This window comes from Chiloscyllium plagiosum, chromosome 19, assembly GCF_004010195.1.
Source record: "Chiloscyllium plagiosum isolate BGI_BamShark_2017 chromosome 19, ASM401019v2, whole genome shotgun sequence".
In the NCBI taxonomy this organism is placed as follows: domain Eukaryota; kingdom Metazoa; phylum Chordata; class Chondrichthyes; order Orectolobiformes; family Hemiscylliidae; genus Chiloscyllium; species Chiloscyllium plagiosum.
Window position 1 is genome coordinate 15987353 of NC_057728.1, and position 22123 is coordinate 16009475.

General features: G+C 39.7%; 1 protein-coding gene across 3 annotated transcripts in view; it reads right to left on the reverse strand.

Annotated features, from left to right (window-relative positions):
• Window positions 1-310: 310 nt before the first annotated feature.
• The window catches only part of ptprz1a (protein tyrosine phosphatase receptor type Z1a), a 264158-nt gene continuing 242345 nt past the window's right edge, over window positions 311-22123 (reverse strand). For all 3 annotated transcript variants that reach the window (XM_043709180.1, XM_043709179.1, XM_043709181.1), the window contains 9 exons: window positions 21389-21524; window positions 17622-17768; window positions 15396-15489; window positions 13428-13501; window positions 11888-12016; window positions 8814-8960; window positions 3279-3421; window positions 2353-2488; window positions 311-1049 (listed from right to left, as the gene is read on the reverse strand). In XM_043709180.1, coding sequence (XP_043565115.1) covers window positions 903-1049; window positions 2353-2488; window positions 3279-3421; window positions 8814-8960; window positions 11888-12016; window positions 13428-13501; window positions 15396-15489; window positions 17622-17768; window positions 21389-21524 — 1153 coding nt within the window. In that variant the 3' untranslated portion in view covers window positions 311-902. The remainder of the gene's footprint in view (window positions 1050-2352; window positions 2489-3278; window positions 3422-8813; window positions 8961-11887; window positions 12017-13427; window positions 13502-15395; window positions 15490-17621; window positions 17769-21388; window positions 21525-22123) is intronic.

Below are 22123 nucleotides of genomic sequence, written 5' to 3' on the forward strand. Positions count from 1 at the left end.
AGTGGCCATAATGTAAAAACATCAGTCGCAACCAAATCACACATCATCTGGATCTTTTCTCTGTGAGAAGTCTTCCTAGAACTTACTATTTCTGTTGTACAAGTAGTTTAAACATTGCATGCTGTTATTTGTAAAATTACATCAAATAAGTCAGTAATAAACATCTGACGTGGGATTTAGAATCAAAGCTGAATTAGAGATATATTTAAACATTAATAAATTGCCAGCTACAACGACCATGTAGTCAGAACATCAAAAAAGACTAGAAAAGACTCTGTAGTAAAATATAAAAATCTAGAATTATAAATAGAGATTTGGTCCATGGACAGGCTCATTGTTCTACTATTTACATTATGTATTAGAAGATTAATTTTCGTTCTTTAACAATATGATGTCCATATTATCCAGACTTAATCAACATTTCATTCTGTACATTCAGTACATTGCTTGAGCACTGCTGAATGTTGGTTTTTAAATGGTGTTGACATGGTGGAAAATAGAGAAACAAGTCTTAGGCAGCAGCACTCTAGTAACCATTGATGTTGCAGTCAATAATCTCTTCTGGAAACCTCTGTAGAAGACACTGCCATGGATACACCCCCCGCCCACCCCCCTCCCCCGTTACAGACTGGAAGCAGACCATGGAACTTGACACTGAACATGCTGAAAATGCAACTACAGCGAATATCAGTCAGGCCAGCGTGATGCAAATGAAATATTCACACACTGCACAAACGATTTCTGCTAACAATTTTTCTTTTATATAAAAAGTCACCCACCAATTAGTGTTCATTGGTGACACAAAGTGGATACCAGGATTTCACAATGGATACCTATATAGTTAACGGGATCTTAAATAGGATTTTCTTTTGCCTCTGTTGGTGATGATATCTCTTGCACTGTTACACCAGAGACTCCATGCTTTCTGCTACATTACAGTCATTGGCAGACATGGCCATGCCATTGGTTTCCAATACAGTTGCAGGGTTTTCATCTTCTCTTGTACTGAACAGGCTGAGGACAGCTTTATACAAAAACTGGTACTGATCCTGGAGAAAGAGAACATATCTCAGTCTTTTCGTAACAGCATTGAGAATCACTGTGACTGGGTCAGAATCGTATCAATACAAAACATAAAATAGCTTTAAGGTACAGCCAGTCGGTGATGTATTCAATAATATCAAACTCACAATTCTGTATTTCCCTCTTTTGTAATTTTTCCAGTGAAACAGAAAGAGTTAACCCTTTTATTATGGGCAATTGTCATATGCTCACTTCTTGAAAGGCTTTTAAAATTTTCTTTGTATGTAATGTACAAACCGCTAGCTGTCCACAGTTTACCTAGGCTCTGTGCACAATGCTGAGATTTAGCAGCTACCCTGCTTCCTCTGGGATACAAGAATTGTGAGCACTTCATCTCCCACAGATATCAGCACTCAGCAGTCCCATCTTCCCCTCAGAGATTTGGTTAGAAGATGCAGTTCCTCTAGCAAAGGGCCATCTAGTTCAGTTGAAAACTCTTCCCTGCCCAGATGCATCATCCAGCTGAATGAATGGTATGACAATTGCCCTGAAATGATGATGGTCTGTGGCCAAATGTCAACATAGCAGGTACCTTGGGAGCATTCATTAAACACCACCCCATCCTGCCAAACCACTGAATGAACCACAATGCACCTATTGGATGTAAATATTTTTCAATATTGTTAGCAAATTTGTTAACAATGGGACTTCTGCAGAAGGAAGGAGGATTTACCTTGGGGAGCTGTTAGCCAATCTGATTGAGCTCAATGATGGACACTGGAGTGCAGGAAAGAGCTCCATAAAGAATCATGGCTGTCCCAGAAAAGTAAGTCTCAGAGTTGTAGTATAGAAAGGATCCCTCAAATCCAGAGACGGGAATAAGGCCCTCGGTTTTGTAGGGTGGATGGGCCAGAAGGAAAGGTGAAATGACATCTTTGGGGAGTGCACTCTGTTCAGGCCCTGAAATATATTACCCTTCTCCCCGGCTTTTTATCATGTTGGCCATTTAGACTGTGGACAGTATTGTTCAGGTCAATAGGCTGCTAACAAGTCTACATTAGCCTCAATGTTTAAATGACATGGATGAGCAGTCCCAGTGAGTTTATTATGGGTGATGGGCTAAGTCAGATGACATATTCTACACTACACAACACAAACACTTGTCAATTTCTGTTCGTTGGAACATTCCCCACTAGGTAGCCCACAGACTGAATGTCAGGTTTCCTTCAATTTTCCATCAATTTCAGACAGATGGTTAAATATGTTTTTGGAATTTTTATGGCAAAATGGTAACGAACTCTGCACTTATATGCTATGATTCTGACTTACAACATCGGTGAAGACACCGGGCCTCATTAAATTAATCATTTTAGCCACTTGATAAACGTCCACTGAGTTTTCACTTTCCAGTTGGTGCATTAGATTAGTTAAAGCACAGAAAGTACCAGCTGTGTTTCCTCCATGTCTGAAAAGAAATAAAAGAAGTTTACATTTTTATACACATGCACACAGAGCACCCTTTGTGTATTCTATTTGCTGTGATACAACTGCGGTCTAGTCCAATGTCATAAAAAGTTCACAGTCAATCTAATGAATATTAAAATTTCAAATAAAAATCAGAAATGTCCTGGAATCATGCAGATATACAAGCTTGGATTAAGGACAATGATTAACTGAAAATTTTACTGGGCCTGTCTTCCCCTCAGCCAAAACAAGTACAACAACAGGGTGTCTGGACAATAAGATCAATCATACTGCTGCCAGAAACAGGATCGAGAGAGTGGTGCTGGAAAAGCACAGGAGGTCAGGCAGCGTCCGAGGAGCAGGAGAATCGATGTTTCGGGCATAAGCCCTTTATCGGGAATTATGCCCGAAACGTCGACTCTCCTGCTCCTCGGATGCTGCCTAACCTGCTGTGCTTTTCCAGCAGCACACTTTTTGATCCAGGTACCCAGCATCTGCAGTCCTCGCTTTCTCGTAGTTGCTGTCGGAAACAGTATTATCAGGTTAGGTCAGAAAGAGAATCTCCTCACAATAGTCATTCCACAGAATCCATTCAGATACCTCCAGATCAATCCTTTCTCCAGGGAACAGTGGATCCCTCAAATTCAGCCTTTAATAGACCTCACTTTGTGTCTTATTTGACCATATGATCACTTCTATTTCTGAGAAGGCATTTTCATTAACAGTCATTTGTTTCATTTGAGACCTCTGTTGCACGAAAGGCTTCAGTTTAGAAAAGGAGAAAGACATACTCGTCATGGACAATAGTTGGCCCATCCCTTGTAGAAGCTTCTTCTCGTATTATATTGAGAAGCTCGAAGGTTTTGCTTATCGGCCCGTCTGGATTTGGCCATTTTGGGGACTGATAGTGCCTCACTTCAAGCACATAGTCATCCTGTAATGAAGGGAATTACAAACACAGCATTACTGATCATATAGCTCTGTTATATTCAAACTACTTCTGACAGAGTGAGAGGATTTTTAAAAAATGCTACCGTATATTTGTGTAAAAGTCAATCTCATGTAAATGTCAGCCCCTTATTTTTGGTCAATAAAATTGTGTATTATCCATATATCTTGTGTAAAGGTTGACCCTACTATATCGCATTATAAACCTCTTACAAAGGGAACTGCATGTTCCCATTAACCCACTTCATTCATACTCGTAATTCTACTTATCGCTCTTTGTTTACTATATTGCGTCTCTGTTCATTCATTCGGTCATTCATAACTCTGCTTAGTCGAGAGTGTGGTGCTGGAAAAGCACAGCAGGACAGGCAGCATCCGAGGAGCAGGAAAATCATCATTTCAAGCATAAGCCCTTCATCAGGAAATAATCTACTCAGCCCACTTGGTTTACTAGAGCATGTTTTATTTCATTCATTCACTCAGACCGGTACTCAGTCTATGGGTACTTATTGCACTTTGTTCACTATACATCCAAAAGTTAATATCATTAAACGGTTAATCAATTTAATTGTGCCATTTCAACTGAATAAAAGTTAGATATATTAGCTACATATATTTTTAATTTTTGACAAATTTGTTAATGTTGCTGAGGTTATTACATACCAGAGTAAATGGGAGGGAAACAGAAAACTTTGGCCAGAAAGTTCAAGACGCTTACACATTCAGAATTTACTAAATGTTTCATTTTAAATGTCGCATTATACTCAGCCATGACAATGTTGAACAGTGTGATTTTGCAGGATTTCAATGAATCTTTGACATGTTAAATTTTTGCACTGGTATGTAGAAATACAATTTCCTACCAGTGGTTCATTCTTGTTTCTCTTGCTTTTATCCAGTAATTACTTTTACCATAATTCATTGTGTTTTTCTTCTTTACCCAGGATTAGTTAGGCCATCAAATTGACTTCTGCTAATAATACAGTATTTCGAAGTGCACCATGAATTCCAGCCCCTCAAAACTAATGCCAGTGTACTAGTCGACCCTATAAATTGAATCTTTAAAAATAGTCTAAAAAATTTGACTTTTACACATGTATATATGGTATGGTGTCTAAAAGTAGGATCATCATTGGACACTCTGCAGACTTGCTTGTGAACAGTCAAAACTCACCTTCAGAACTCTGTCACCAAGACTTAGACCTCTGAACTTTCTGGATTGTGAAATTGCATCTAATTAAAGTGTCCCAAGGTATTTTTAAGCATTTTGATGCATTGAGTACTTCACTAGTTCCAATTAGAGGAAAATAAATTTGAATAATCCGCAAACTATCTTAGAAGCAAACTATTATAGTAATACATGCTCGAACAGATATCTCTCAAATGAATGAGGTAAGAGAACTAGTTTCTCAGTGATTAGGATATTGGTCCTAAAAGTGTTATATCTGTAAGCTTTGGGGTTTGGTCACATCTTGTTCATCTCCAATTTCCACAATTTACTATCGGCTGTCTTGTAGCAAGCTATGATGCACCTCTATTGTACTCCTACTGAAACAAGTCAATCCCAGGAGCTTCATATGAACAATAACCATACGAGATGCTACAATTACAAAACGACACTAGGGGAAATGATGAAAACATTGGCAAAGGTTTTAAGGAATGACTTGAAAGGAGAAAGGTGCAGAGATTCAGGAAGCAATTTGCAGAACTCAGAGCCTAGGCAGTGGAAAGGATGGCCAAAGAGGCAGCATGGTGGCTCAGTGGTTAGCACTGCTGTCTCACAGCACCAGGGACCCAGGTTCAATTCCAGCCTCAGGTGACAGTCTGTGTGGAGTTTGCATGTTCTCCCTGTGTCTGCGTGGGTTTCCTCTGGTTTCCTCCCACAATCCAAAGATTTGCAGGCCAGGTGAATTGGCCATGCTAAATTGCCCATAATGTTAGGTGCATTAGTCAGAGGGAAATGGGTCTGTGTGGGTGACTCTTCAGAGGGTTGGTGTGGCCTTTTTGGGCCAAAGGGCTGTTTCCATACTGTAGGGGAATCCAATCGAGAGGTGAAGTGATGAAAATTGGAGCTGCACTGCAGACCAGAATTAGAATATTAAAAATGATCTTCCAGATCTTTACATAATTTATTCTCTTTCACGGGATGTCAGTATCAATGGAAAGGCCTGCATATACTGCTTAAGTTGGCAAAGCAATGGTCAGCCACTTTTCTAAACCACTAGTCCAGGGTCTTGTTCTGTAGCCCTCCTTCTTCATTCATATGAGACACATCTATTTGAGCATGTATTAATACAGTAGTTTGGTTCCAACATAGGTCAAGAGGATTATTCCAATATGTTTTCGTCTAACTGTAATTGGTGAACTTCTCAATGCACAAAAATGGTAAAAAAGTTCTGGAGATATATACTTTAATTAGATGCAATTTTACAAGGTCTACTTACGATGCTGTTAGGGAAGGGTTTTCCAGGATTGTGACTCAGCGACATTGAAAGAATAATTGCATAGTTCCCAATCAGGATGGTGTGGGGCTTGGATGGAACTTGCAGGTTGTGGTGCTTCCAGAAACTTGCAGCTGTTCTCTTTCTGGGTAGTAGAAGTCATGGGTTGGAAGGTGAGTCACTACAGTGCATATTGTAGATGGTACATGCTGTGGTCCTTGTGTATATAGTGAAAGGAATGAATATTTAATATGATAGATGGGGTTCCATCCAAGCAGGCTGCTTTGCCCTGGATAGCTTCCTGGATGTAGCTGCGTTCATCCAAGCTAGTGGAAGTTATTTAATCACATTCCTAGCTTCCATCGTTGAATGTTAAAGTGAAGTGATTAGATTCGTTCTGGTTAGAGAGACAGTCATTGCCAGGCACTTGTTTGGCATTACTGCAATATATCAGCCCAGCTGGAATGTTGCTACGATCTATAAAGATCAACTCAGTACTCAAGTTATTGAGAATGGTCCTGAAAATTGTACAATTATCAGTGAGCAGCCCCATTTCTGTCCTTATGATGGAGGACAGGGCATTGATAAAGTGGTTGAAGATGTTTGGACCTAGGATACTAACCTATGGAACTCATGAAGCAATGTCCTGTGACTCACATGATTGACCACCAACGGCCACAATCATCTTCCTTTGTGCTAAGATTCCAACACGTGAGGCGTTCTCCCTATATTCCATTGATATCAGTTTGATTAGGGTTCCTTGATGCTGCACTTGGTTAAATGCTTCCTTGATGTCAAGGCTAATTAATTTCCTGATCTCAAGTTCAGCTCCTCGTCCATAATTGGACAAAGCCTATAATGAAGTCAGGAGCTGAGTGGACATGGTGAAATGCAAGCTAAGTGCCAGTGAGCCAGTTACTGCTGAGTAAGTGCCACTTCATAGCACTATTGATTACACCTTCCATCTCTTTATTGATGATTGAGAGTAAACTGATGGGCCAATAATTGACCAGATTAGATTTGTTACTGTACTTGTGGCTATGTCAATTTTCCACATGGCTGAATTAGATGCCAGTGTTGTAACTGCACTGGAACAGCGTGGCTGGGGTTGGGGCTAGTTCTGGAGCATCAGTTTTCAGTACTGTTGTCAGAATCAAAACAGGGTCCATAGCCTTTGTAGTACCTAGCACCTTCATCCATTTATTGACATTATGTGAAGTGAATCGAAGGCTGGAAACTTTAAAGCCAGGGACCTCAGGAGGAGGCAGAAATGAATCATCCACTCAGCAATTCTGGCTTAAGGTGCTCGCAATTGTATCAGCTTTGGCTTCTGTACTGATGGCCTCCCCCATAATTCTGATTTTCATTCATTGTTTGTTACTTTTCCCACATTGTTATTATTTTTGTCAACCTCAACGGAGAGTGCAGGTCAACCACTTGGAGGATCTGCTCAGTCGGCAAAGCTCAAAATATCTGTACACTTAAGACTGCCCACTTGTCGAATTCATTGGTACCTTACAAAAGATGTCTTACCCAAATGGCTTTCAACGGATAAGCATAGGGAATAAAGCATTGGTGCAAGAAATGGCCAAGAGAGAGACTGATGATCAGATACCACAGTTTCCAGCATAATCCTGCTGTTGAGTAGAACATGCTTGATCTGTACCATTTGGTGAAACAGAGAACCACCTAATAATTATTCAGCAATACAGAAGTGCTGAGACACTTCACAGGCTGAACAACATCTCCAAAGAAGCACAAGCTGATTGTTGTTTGAGATATGAACCCCATCTCAGAAATAAGCAACAGCATTGAAGAGAGAACAAAACAAACAGAGGATGGGGAAGATCACATAACATCAAACATCTGTAAAATGGTTTAAGTGGAACATTAAGAAATAAGTAAGGAGCAGTAGCAATTGCATGGGAGGCATAATGACAGAAAAAAATATGTATATCAGACACAATCTAAGGAGAGTTAATGTGGGATAGGAAACTTGCAAAGTGTAAATGGCTCCAGTGATCCAGTGGAAGCAAAAATTGTAGGCCACTGTGAAGGTCTTTAACCAGACCCTTTCAAAATGTGAATAAAAACTTTATATTGCTAGATGGTACAGAATAAATGACTTCGTTTAAATCTAATGATATTTGCTGTTGAAGTAATGTCACTCAAGGTTTACAAAATGATATGTTGTTAAAGACATCGAACTGTTTTATTTCATAGGCTAGATTACCACATCTGGAACATTGGTCTCCTTACCCAAGGAAAGATTAGTTCAGCAAATATTCACCAGACTGATTGCTGGAATGGTAGGTTTGCTGCAGGAGGAGAGACTGGGTTTGACTCAGCCTCGATACACTGGGGTTTAAAACAAAGAGACATCATCTCATTGAAATCTCATTGACATGGCTGTAGCGATTGGTTGTAGGGATGATGTATCCCCAGCTGAGGGGTGGGGGGATCCGGAAGAAGGTGTTGAGGTGTCAGGATACATTGTAGGTCTTTTCTGATTGAGAGGAGGAGAGATTTCTTCAATCAAATGAATCTATGGAACTCTGCGCTACAGCAGGCTGTGGAGCCTGGGTCTCTGAATATGTTTAAGAAAGAAGTAAATTTCTTGAGGTTAAAGGTGTCAAGGGTATGGGAAAATAGCAGAATATAGTGATGAGATAGAGAATCAGCCACGATCATGTTGAATGGTAGAGAGGGTTCTGAGTTGATTGGTCCACATCTGCTCCTATTTTAATTTCATGTCTGTATATTCCCATTTAAAATAAGCAGCTGCAGGACTCTAATAGTTGCACCAAGCAAACTGAATCAGACTTACAGCAAAACATTACACAAGTTATGGCTTGTGTTTCAAGACAAATCAATTTTTGACAACCTCACAATGAGTCACAAGTCTCCCTCCAGGCTTACTAATGTTTGCCGTGTTACCTGTGTTGCTTCAAGAATGAAGTCCTGGATGATGAGCTGCTCCTCATTGGAAAGACAAAGATGGCTCTGGTTGATCAGGCTTACTGTAAACGCTTCACAATTCATTGGTTCCTCCTTCCTCGGCCAGTACACAGATTCATTCTCAGTCTGTGAATAACAATCCCATCATGTTTGTATCCTCACAAATCTATTGATTTACAGACAAACTACAAGCATTTTGTTTAAGAACTCTCTGAAACTCCAGGAGGAGAACAGTCAGACGCTTTTTTAACATATGAGTGGAACTGAATTGACTCTTACGTTGAATACAGCAGCACAGGAATAAATCATGGTCAGCAGGTCACAACAAGCATTAGCTAATTCACTGTCGGGCATTAGGTGCCGTTGTTTTTGGCGCTTATGTTTTTTTTTAAAATCAGAGCTAACAACACTGCATCTATTTTAAAAATTTAAATCTAATTTGCTTGATCATGAGCATCGTTGAATAGAATAAAGTAATTACACATTTGTTCACTCAAATGCATGGCTGTGGCTCAGGGAACAGCACTATATGTGTTCAAATCCCATTTCAGTCCCATTCTGGGGGACTTGAGTGCAAAAAGTGAAGCTGAAGAGAAAGTGCTACTCTCAGATGAGATGTCAAACTAAGACCCAGTCTGCCTTCTCAACAGCCTGCAAAAAAAAAAACTTTTTTGAAGAGGAACAGTGGTATTCTTACTGATGTCCTGGCTACTACTTTATCCCTGAGCCAACATCATAGAACATAGATCATAGAACATAGAACTATACAGCGCAGAACAGGCCCTTCAGCCCTCGATGTTGCACCGACCTGTGAACTATTCTCTGCTCGTCCCCCTACACTGTCCCCAAAATCATCCATGTGTTTATCTAAGGATTGTTTAAATCTCCCTAATGTGGCTGAGTTGACTACATTAGCAGATGCAGCATTCCACGCCCTTACCACTCTCTGCGTAAAGAACATTCCTCTGATATCTGTCTTAAATCTATCACCCCTCAATTTGTAGTTATGCCCTCTCGTACAAGCTGACGTCATCATCCTAGGAAAGAGACTTTCACTGTCTTCCCTATCTAATCCTCTGATCATCTTGTATGTCTCTATCAAATCCCCCCTTAGCCTTCTTCTTTCCAATGAGAACAGACCCAAGTCTCTCAGCCTTTCCTCAGAAGACCTTCCCTTCAAACCAGGGAACATCCTGGTAAATCTCCTCTGCACCTTTTCTAATGCTTCCACATCCTTCCTGAAATATGGGGACCAGAACTGTACACAATACTCTAAGTGTGGCCACACCAGCATTTTGTAAAGTTGCAGCATGATGTTGTGGTTCCGGAAACTCAATCCCTCTACCAATGAAACCTAACACACCGTATGCCTTCTTCACAGCACTATCCACCTGGCAACTTTCAGGGATCTATGCATATGGACTCCAAGATCCCTCTGCACATCCACACTACCAATAATCTTTCCATTGGCCCAGTACTCTGCCTTCCTGTTATCCTTCCCAAGGTGCATCACCTCACATTAAGCTGCATTGAACTCTATTTGTCACCTCTCAGCCCAATTCTGCAGTTTATCGAAGTCCCTCTGCAACCTGTAATCATGACTCCAGAATTTCTGATCATCATCCAATATATTCTTAATTTCCTATGTAACCTCAGTGGAAGAGCCAAAGTACCATAGAAACCTTGTTTCCACAGTTCTTCTGTCAAAGATCCAACTGGGTGAGCTAGACATTGTTTTGCTATAAATTCTATGTCTTACAATCTTATTCTCCACAACCACCTGATGAAGGAGCAGCGCTCCGAAAGCACTTCCAAATAAACCTGTTGGACTATAACCTGGTGTGGTACAATACCAGAATGTGTGCAAACAGAGGAAGGTTTTTTTGTTGTCTGTTTCTGAGCTGTCTTCTCATTGAGTCCAAAGTTCAATGCAAAAGTTTACAGTGTGATATAACTGAAATTATACATTGAAAAATACCCTGGATTGTTTGTTAAGTCTCTCATCTTTTAGAATGACCATGGTGGTTTCAGTTCTTTCATATGTAAATCGCAAAACTTTTTTAAAAAAAGTTACATTCTCAAGTGAACTTTAACAATTGGTGTCATGTCGGCCCAGATAATATATTGAAGGTGGGAGCCACCCTGTGATGCTGTCTGTGCCACATTGGTCAGACTGATTCTAATATAAAAGGTGAATTTACATAATCTAACATGGATTCATGCAGTTTTTGAGCAAAGTAAAATGTAATTCTGCAAGTACAAATTCACCCCACAAACTTATATGTGTGTATGTGCATGTGCGTGTGTGTGTGTATAGGAGTGTCTGTGTGTGTCTGTCTGTCTGTGTGTATAGCGCAATGGGGTCACCTGTAGTGTGACATGAACCTAAGGTCCCGGTTGAGGTCATCTTCATCGATCCCCATGAAGATGGCCTCAACCGGGACCTTAGGTTCATGTCACACCACAGGTGATCCCATTGCACGACACACACACACACACAGACCCTCTCTCATTCGCTCACACATACATTCCCACACACACCCTCTCACAGACTTATACCCCTTTACACTCACATACACACACTCTCTCTCACAAACACTCATACACCCCCACAAACACACACACACACACACACGAACACATATACATATAAATTTGTGGGGTTGGACCATAACCTCGTGTTGTGTGAGTTTTAACTTTGTATACCCCAGTCCAACACCAGCGTCTCCAAATCATGGCAATGTACTGCCACTGAATTCTTATTAGCTGCACTCTAATGTGTTTGGAGTATATCAGTAAAGGACGGTACTGTGAATCATTCAGAAACATTGCTTGCACATGTTTAGATTGGATTGTGACAGATTTATATCTGAGATTTCAAATGCAACTTTTACATTGCAGAATTTGGCTCCAGCTAATAGAAGTAGCTTTTCTCTGCATTAAGGATTCTTCCAATCCTTCTCGCTAAAGCTGCTGGCAGAAACATTTATGGGTTGATGCACAAAATTTCAAATTAAAATGAGCCAGTTTAAAAATGAAATAAGATTCCATACCAGCACTTGATTATCTGACAGCATGACAATAATTTGAGAATTGTAGTCCCATATCATTTTCCAAAAGTCCTTTGTGGTATGTGGCAGTGGGTGTTGAGTTATAATGAATTCATTACTTTGATGAAATCCCTGGGATTAAATACAAAGCAAAGTACAAATGTACAAGAATGATAATCTCCATAATACAAATTCATCAGGTTATGCTTGTATCATTTATCAGCACATTCAAAATTACAAAATCAAACAAAATGAGAAAAGCAAATCCAGTTCTGGTACAAGTGAACCTCCAAACAGATGACAGTTATGCATTTCAGCAACATTTAGTGCAAAGGTTTGGCTCAAAATCAAGGTTGAGACTCTAGTTCAGTACTGAGGGAGTGCTGCAGTGCTGGAGGTGCCATCATTTCAAATAAGACCTTGTACAGAGGGCCCATCTGCCCTGTCAGCTTGATGTAAGAGATCCTGTAGAAATACTACAAAGTAGACCAGGGAAATTCTCTCCAGTGTCCTGAGCAATATTTACCCCTCAATTAACGTCGCCACAGCAAATTGTTTAGATAGTATCCCATTGCTGCTGTGTCAGCTTCCAGTGTACAAATTGGATTTTGCATTTCCTACCTCACAACAGTGACTATATTCCAAAAGTATTTCTTTAACTGGCTGCTGCCCTGCTCTTTGTCCCATTTACTTCAATTAAACTTGTCACAATAGCTGTCAAAGTGGCTTTGATCCTTCAAACTACAGAATATGGCACCCACTACGGAAGAAGTAGGTACATGACTGATTCTGTACCACCTCTGCTCCCGCTTTGGACTGTGTTTGGACTGTGCTGCTACTACTGGGAAGACACCTGGCCCAGAGGTTCACCCAGGAAACTTCTGCAAAAGGTACATGGGCATTTTTAATCTGATCTGGGTCCAAAGTAGGGATTCTGACCCACAGCAGACAACTTGAGCCATAGAGACATAATAAAGAGGGAGGAGAAAGGATGAGCATAACCATAAATTAATTGATAAATAGGATCTGGCCTCAGATTTCAAACCTCAGATTTAACTTGCAATACACACATTGAGTCAAGTCATTTCTTTCTCTCTCTCTCTTTCTCTCTCATGGAATTCCAAGTCTGGCAGCACAAGTAGTACTTGCTTGAAAAGCACGAGGAGCAACTAGTGGTGTCACTCAAAGATATCTAAGCTGTGATCTGTGAACTTATTTCAGTCCAGTGAAGCATTTACTGGTCTCAAATGTCTGCTCAATTCCACTTCCTTAAACATCTTAAATGACCTAAAACATCTAAAAGACTCATAATCGCTGTTTCCTGATTACTACAAGAATTCCTTTAGCACAAGGAAGATTAAAAAGCAGTGGTGAATCTTCCAAACTTTTAAGCTTTGGGAAGTGAAAAGCTTGCATTTTGTGAATGGTTCATATTTTTGCCTAACCATAAGGAGTCCACACATTAATAAAAACCTTCAGTCACAACCCGCAGCATTGTCCGACCATGATGTAAACCTGCACAGACTGTTTTTAACATGCTTACCGAAATGTAAGAAGCGTTGATGTAATCAGAGCCCTCTGCAGCTGAGGTTGACAGTCCAACTCTTGATCTCTCCACTAGAATGAAAAAAAAACCCACTTACTTTCACCTACAGGTTACAGTAGATATTGGCAGTGCAGCTGACCAGCTCTCACAAAGTTCAGGGTTCCAGAATTCTCACAGGAAGGGGATGCCTGCAATACAGCACTATGGTACCATGATGGACCTGAGAAACTATGACAATAGGTCTTTCTGCAATTTGCATTTCCCGACACAAGGGGATGAATGAGAAAAGTCAGGATGTTTCCCTCTGAGTATGATGCATTTTTACATAAAAGCATCACTTTGCACCCAAAAAATTAAGATCTGACATTAAATTACTTAGATTGGGTAATAATTTTAACTATTCATATCCTAAAATTGTTATCCTAATTAATCTGTTTCCCTTCTACCAGTTTTTGAAGTATTTAAATAAACACCTTTTTGTATAGCCCATCCCCCTCCTGTTGGATCAAGGTTTACAAAGTTCAATTTCTTTCTGTCATCTCAGGAAATATTTTGCAATGCTGATTAGGCAGTTGGAATGATAATAAATTATTTAAATCTTTCTTGCCATAGATGATGTTTGAAGATTTTTCAAAAACTTTAAAAGGATTCCTACTCAGTAATTTAAAACAAATTGTTAAGTTTTACCTCAATTATCTAGTTCCTGCTTCATAACCAGATGTAATGTTACTAGGCTAGCAACTAACAAATTGAGAGACATAACTCCCTCCCTAATGGCATTGTGGTCTACCTAGACCAACAATACTGCAGTAGTTCAAGAAGAATGATCAACACCAGCTTCTCCAGAGCAACTAGGGATGGTCAATTAACACTGGCTCAAGAGGTGACATGCACATCCAACGAACAAATAATAATAATAACTTTAAAAATCTGAAGAATGTAATTTTAAATTCTGTCATGACAATTTGTAAATTTGAGTGCAGTTTTATAAAGTAAAATAGCCAATATCATTAAAAATTTCAGCAAATTGTCAGAGAAACTCAATGGCTGACTGGTGCCCTTGGCAGGACATTTGCTGTGCCAACATGCCTGCCATAGATGGGATTCCATTCTCACAATAATACAGTAGGCTCTTAATTGCTTTCTAAAGTGCCCCAACCATGTCAAAGCACAACTCAAAGGCAGTTCACTATCCCCCCCTCAGGGCTATGAGGGACAGGCAACAAAAGTTTGCAATAGACCATATCACAAAAATGAAACAAAAATGATTTACATATTTCCACCAAGCCACTGTGTTCCAAGGCCACTCACAATTATATATAAACTGAGAACAAATAGGTACGAATAAAGCCAAGCACTGCTCCAGATGAAGGAAAATATCTTGAGGAAAAAAGGGAAGAGTTGCCAGGAAACTCAATCCTGGTTAGTCACCTATAGTTCGTAGCTGCTGAGAACATAGCATGTGCATGACAAGAAAGCTGTTTTCAGTTCACATTATAATGGGTTGCCCCTAATCAGAGCTGCCAAATGACTAGTTTTTGAATGGATAAGATTCAGGTGCTTTTCATGCTAAATCAATTACACCCCTCTAGTAGTGTTCTGTACGAAAAGACAAACACAGCAATAGTGTATTCTTCTCAGTGAATTTGAATGTTTACGTGAAGGCAAGTGGACTTGGTACAAAACTGTGAGTGAAATGCTATCATACCATATGTGCCTTCCTACGTTTGCAGGTGATACTTAAAATTATTGGTGGAATACCCTGAAGTCTTCCTGTCAGCCACACACTTAAATCTGAATGTCCGACCACTATCATCACAGAATGTCATAAAGTCTGTAAACGTTCAGTATTCCCAGCACTGTGGCATGACACTGGCAAACCTTCTTAAATATTTGTTTAAACCAAAAATAAAGCTTTCAAATTAAAAACTGAAATTCTTTCAATAACTCGACCTTCAAACCTACCGGGAATGATAGAGGAATTTCTGTTCTTGTCTCTGTTGCATTGCTTCAGTGCTGCAGAGTAATCACACTGCTTAGCGTGAGGCTGGCTCACCAACTGTTGACAGAAATAAACAAAAATTGAGGGTTAAAAGATAATTAATACTCTAAATATAAATATAAAATGTCTGTGAATTTGAACTCCATTTATGTTTAAACAGTGAACTCGGATTCTGATATTGAGCCTTGGATTCTATAATTAGCTCCTTGATCTTAACTACCAATACTCTGGCCTCAAACTTTATTCTGGAAATTCGGATTTGTTTAATTTTAAGATGCTTCTGTCTACTAAAATATGCTAACCCACAACACAGAATGTCCACATGCATCTTCAACAATTTTCTTCCACCATGATTAAACAGACACCTCAACTCAGAAACTACACTCTCAGGTCACAAACACACAATTCATGACAGACAATAATTTATTTGTACTGTTTCATAATTTCCTATACTCGCTGCTTGTGACAGAGTATTTACTACACAACGTACCCTAAACCATTGCAATAGAGCTCAATGCAAATTGATTTGGAACTACATCTGATCTTTCCACTAGGTATGTTATCGTCCTCTAGCCTGAATACGGATTGATCTTTCCCATGAGAAAAAGCCACTTCAGCCCTTAACCATAATATCCATTTTCTCATGGACATTTGATGCTGGAAATTTTAGATGACTGCAAGAATGTGGGAAGGTGTGGACAGGTTCTTGGGAGGTGGGAATTCCCTGAAAGTACACAGCCAACGAGATGATTTTTACCAAGCGTCCTTTCACTTGCCTTTTTCATCCACCACACTCCACAGTCACAGAAAGTCTTGTGGGTTTGCCAAATTTCCCACGCTTCCTAGTGATCTCTGCTATTCTGTTGTGACCAAGTACAGCTCCTCTGGGTTCAGGATGGCCTTTTTATTTGTCTAAGCATTGCCTCATTCTGGTACACCATTATCATTTGTTACTAACTCGTCTTTGTTTTCTCTCCTTGTCCCACTTTTACTGATTCTGTTCCTCCTGATAAATCATTGGGGGTTGCAACATGTTTCACTTTTGGGAAAAACATCAAGGGGACAGGGTTTCTCTCTCGCTGCAGACACTGTTCAACCTGCAGAGCGTTTGCAGCGTTGTTTTGATTATATTGCAGCTTTTTAGTCTTTCCTTTGCAACAACATTTTAAAACAAAAGTCTCCATTTGTCTATTAAAAACTTTTATTAAAGCATTCCATTCAGATTATGCATATAATTCAAAAGTTAATAATGTACAATTATTCATGACCACAGACTTCCATTGAAGGTTGGAGCAGCTCCATAAGAATACTGCAATCTGACTTCTGTTGGTGAACTGGTCATTTTTAACTATCAGTGTTTCTACGGTCTGGGTTTTGGGCAATGCGTGAGATAGTAATTGAGGGTGTTGGGGTGAGACAGAGATGGGTGGCAACATCAATTAAATTTGTTGCTGATGCTTTCCCAGGAAACATCTAAATATGGTAAGAACTTTTGCATATATATAGCACCTTTTCACAAATACTGGATGCATTGATGTACTTTATAGCCAAGGAAGTATTTTTGCATTGTAGTCACTGCTGAATTTGGAAAATACAGCAGTGAATACATCTCAAAAGTACTTCCTTGGCTATAAAGCACATCAATGCATCCAGTATTTGTGAAAAGGTGCTATATAAATGCAAACGTTCTTACCTTATTTAGATGGTTCCAGTAATTTCCAAATGCAGCAGTCAATTTGTACACAGGAAAAGCTGACAAAAAAACCAATGACCAGTCAATCTGTTATTGTGGTGTTGATTGAGGAACAAAATAATAGCCAGGAGAGAAAATAACTCCCCATCGCTCTTCAAAATAATGACATTGTTTTACATCCACACAATAACTCACTCAGTTTCGTGTCTCATCTGGAAGGTGTCATATCTGATAGAGTAGCAACAATGCAGCACTGGAGAGTCAGCTGTGATTTTTATACTGAAATCCTGAAGTGATGGTAAACTCAGAGTTCAGAGCAATAATGCTAGAGCACTGACATTAGAAAAGTGGACTCCATCTCAGACAATGACAAGGGAAGGGGGTCATATTTGATCATCCAAAATAACTCAGACAATGCTAACATCTTACTCCCACTGAACATCATAATAAAATGCTCAAAATCAATAACAGTGAAATGACATTTTAATATCTTTACCTTGAATTGCTTCTCTAGATTAGTTTTCCCGGAGGCCCCCGGTGTCAGAAGAGCATTGACATAGGCATATAAATGATTGGCAGGGACTTCTGTATCCTTATTAAAGATGGCCTCCACCAGGACATCATGAATGAAGATGTACTGCTCCTATTGACATGAGATTGCATAAATAGTTCCAGTCAAGCATACCATGCATGGACCAAAACATATTAGTGATGTTGATTTAGACATTGTGTAAGAACAGTTCTCACTTTCTCCCCATTCAGTAAGAACAGCTTAGCAGCTAAGTAAGAAGCACTAGTACAAGAATTAAAAATGCCTTGTTCCCATACATATTTTGTTTCTAAGAGGGAAGTTTAAGGTGGTTCCAAATGTTGAAGGCAAGCTTCACAATGTTACATGCACAAGTTTGTAACAAGGCTTTTTTTCAGCCAAAAGCTGTTGCCATCTTTCAATCAAATTGTGTGTGAAATTAACTTCCTGAGGAAGTGGTGGATGCGGGTACAATTACAAAGTTTAAAAGACATTTGAATAGATACGTGAATAGGAAAGGTATGGAGCAATATGGGCCAGGAGCGGGTAGTGTGAGACTTGTTTAATTTGGGATTATGTTCGGCATGGGATGGTTGGAGCAAAGGGTCTGTTTCTGCTTTTATAACTCTATGACTTTAAATTTATTATTCTTTCATTACTCCAGCCTCCAGATGTTTGTTCATCTCCTGAACCCATTTCCCCGATAACCTAACAGATTATTAGATTGTGCACCCTCTAGTGTTGGCCAGAGTCCTTTCAGTCTCTGGCTCACTTCAACTCTCAGTTTGTTTCATAGTAGAAACTGTCGAAGGCAGGTCTTTCAATCTGCTGTTGCAGTTCAAATTGCATTATGGAACAAACAGCCTTTATACTTCAGTTTGACACTGTTTCTCAACTAGTTATTCAGCTTCTGTCTGTATTTTTAATTTTCATATTCCTCTCTTGAATTTTAATAAGTGTTCTTACAGAACTTATGGGGCAACAAGCAATGCCAAATCATGATTTATCTTTGGCATTTGTGAAGTATAGACTTCACCCAAGAAATTGAGTTTATCTGTCTATTCCCTGCCTATGCATATAGGCCTCTTAACCGTTGCTATTGCATCTGCTTCCACCATTCTCTGTGTAAAAAATCTTGCCTCTCCCATCTCCTTTAAACTTACCCATTTAACTTAAAACCACGTCCCTTAGTAATCAACATTTCTACCCTGGGAACAAAAAAGTCTCTGACTATCCATTCTGTCATGCCTCTCATAATTTTGTAAACTTCTATCAGGTCACCCCTCATCCTTGGATGATCCAGTGAAAACAAACCAAAAGTTTGTCCAGTCTCTCCTCAGAGCCAATACCCTCCAAACCCGGCAACATTCTGCTTAATTGTTTCTATACCCTCTCCAAAACTTCCATATCCTTCTGGTAGTGTGGCAACCAAAACTGTCCACAATATTACAAATGTGGCCCAACTAAAGTTCTATATAGCTACAAAATGACCTGGAAATTTTTATACTGTGTTCTCTGAGTGATGAAGGCAAGCATGTCACTTACCTTCTTGACCACCTTACCCATTGTGTGGCCACTTTCAGGGAACTGTGGATCTACGTGCCTAGATGCCTCGGTATGTTGATGTTACTAAGAGTTCTGACATTTACTGTATACTTCCTTCCTGCATTACATCTTCCAAAATGCATCACTTCAGATTTGGCTGGATTAAACTCCATTTGCCTAGATTAAACTCCATTTGCCAATTCTCCGCCCAAGTTTCCAGCTTATGCATATCCTACTGTGTCTTCTCGCAACCTTCCTCACTTCCCAATCTTTGTGTCACCTGCAAACTTACTAATCAGGCCACATACATTCTCCTCCAAATCATTTATATATATATGCATATCTCTGGTCAGAAAAAAGTCACTACTCTCTGTCTCTACAACTAAGCCAGTTCTGTATCTTTCTTACCAGCTCATCACAGATCCCATATGACTTCATCTTTTGTATCAGCCTGCCATTAGGGATCTTGTAAAAGGCCTTGCTAAAGTCCATATCGACATCTATCCACTGCCTTCATCAATCAAAGTCATAGAGTCATACAGCATCGAAACAGACCCTTCGGTCCAACTCATCCATGCCAACTGGACAGCCCAAACCGACATAGTCCAATTTGCCAGCACTTGGCCCATATCCCTCTAAACTCTTCCTATTCGTGTACCCACCTAGATGTTTTTTAAATGTTGCAATTGTACCCACCTCCTCCATTTCCTCTGGCATCTCATTCCAAATATATATTATCTTCTGTGTGAAAAAAGTTACCCCTCAGTTCCTTTTATATTTTTTTCCTTCTCGCCCTAAACCTAGTTTTGATCCCCCATACCCTGGGAAATGAACTTGGCTCTTCCAAGCCCCTCATGATTTTATAAACCTCTATAAGGCCACCCCATAGCCTCCAACACTTCAGGGGTAGCAGGTCCAAGCTGTTCATCCTCTCCCTCCAAACCCTCTGATCAATGGAGGCAAGCATGCCAAATTCACCACCCTGTCTACCTGTGACTCCACTTTCAAGGAATTATGCACCTGCATCCCTAGGTCTCTCTGTTTGGCAACACTCCCTAGGGACCCACCATTGATTTGACTTAGCAAAATACAACACCTTACATTTATCTAAATTAAACTTCATCGGCTATTCATTGGCCCATTGGCCAATCTGCTCAAGGCCCCAATGTACTCCAAAATAATCATCTTGGTGGTCTTTGTCAGTTCCTCTAAAAAATCAAGTTTGTGACACACAACCTTCCTCACACAAAACCATGCTGCCGATTGCTAATAAGTCCATAATTTTCCAAATGTGAGTAAATCTTAACCTTAAAATCTTGTCCAATAATTTCCCCTACCATTGTCATAAGGTTTACCTGCCCATAATTCCCTGGATTATCCCTGCTGTCCCTGTTAAATAAAAGGAGCAACACTGGCTATTCTTAAGTCCTCTGGGAGCTCTCCTGTGACTAAAGAGACTGTAAGGATTTCATATAAGGCCCCAGCAATTCCCTCACTTGCCTCCTCCAGCATTCTGGGATAGGTCTCATCAGATCCTAGGGACTCGTCTACCTTAATGCTTTTTAATACAACAAACCCACCCTCCTCCTCCATTTTTATACTGACTTGGCCCAGAACATCAACATACCCTTCTTGAGACTTAACATCCACTATGTCCAATATTGATGCAAAGTATTCATTAAGGACCTCACCCACTTGCTCTGGTTCCATGCCTAAATTCCCTGTTTTGTCCTTGAGTGGACCTATTGTTTCCCTAACTATCCTCTTGCTCCTTCTAAATATATCGAGTGCCTAGAGATTTTCCCTAATCCTATTTACCAAAGACATTTTATGGCCCTGGAGCTCTTTTCTGCTCTCTTTGTATTCTTTTAGAGCTTTGTCTGTCTTCAAATCAAGTTTTTTAGTTGGCTGTTTACAGTGTATTTTTACAGCATTCATCAGATCCTCTTGAACTGCTACTTTTTCTTTCTAGTGTGATACAATGTATTCTAACAATTCATAGTTGCACTGAAAAAGAACATTTGGCATTCCTTCATTATAATAGCAGTTTTTGTTTTCTAAATGGCAAGGACAAACATTCCTCATGAAAAGAGGTCAATCCCAAAATAGTTGGTTTCAAGCATTTATTCTAAGAGAATAAAACACCTAAAATAGTGATGACTTCTTCCAATATTTAGATTGCTTCTTACCTCTGTTTGTACTAAATAGTTCCTTTGTGTTCTGATGTGTTTGAGAAATCCCAGCACATTAACAATGCCTTTGTGCTTGATTTGTTGCAGCATGCTGTCTATTACAATGTATGTGCCTGTTCTTCCAACACCAGCACTGTAAGAGAAATGACACTGAATATTATACATCGTATCAGACAACTGTTTAACACCTCACCACAGCCACATCTATCTGTACAGGGGTCTACAGTAGTGAAAATACTGGCATGCGCCATTTTACAATCAGAATTCCCAAATCCAATTATTCATATCTCAAGCAAAAGAGATGGCTGTGCAGCATTAACTCTGACTTTTCTGCTCTAATGCAGCAAAAATCCTCAGAATTATATAATGGAAAAAGGGTCTGATCATGTAATATGCTACTAATTGTTTTGAATTTTGGAATTAGATACAAAATGGCAGCACCCATCACCAATTTTGAAGAAATCTGCCCACAAATATCCAGCAAGGTCTGTGTGGATTGCACCATTCTCAAGTTTAGTTTAATTCTGGATGATTTTTCTGCATCCTGAAACAATGATATCCTCAAAGGGTTTTGACCTACTCTTGGGAAATAAGGCAGGGCAGGTGACTGAGGTGTCAGTAGGGGAGCACTTTGGGGCCAGCGACCATAATTCCATTAGATTTAAAATAGTGATGGAAAAGGGTAGACCAGATCTAAAAGTTGAAGTTCTAAATTGCAGAAAGGCTAATTTT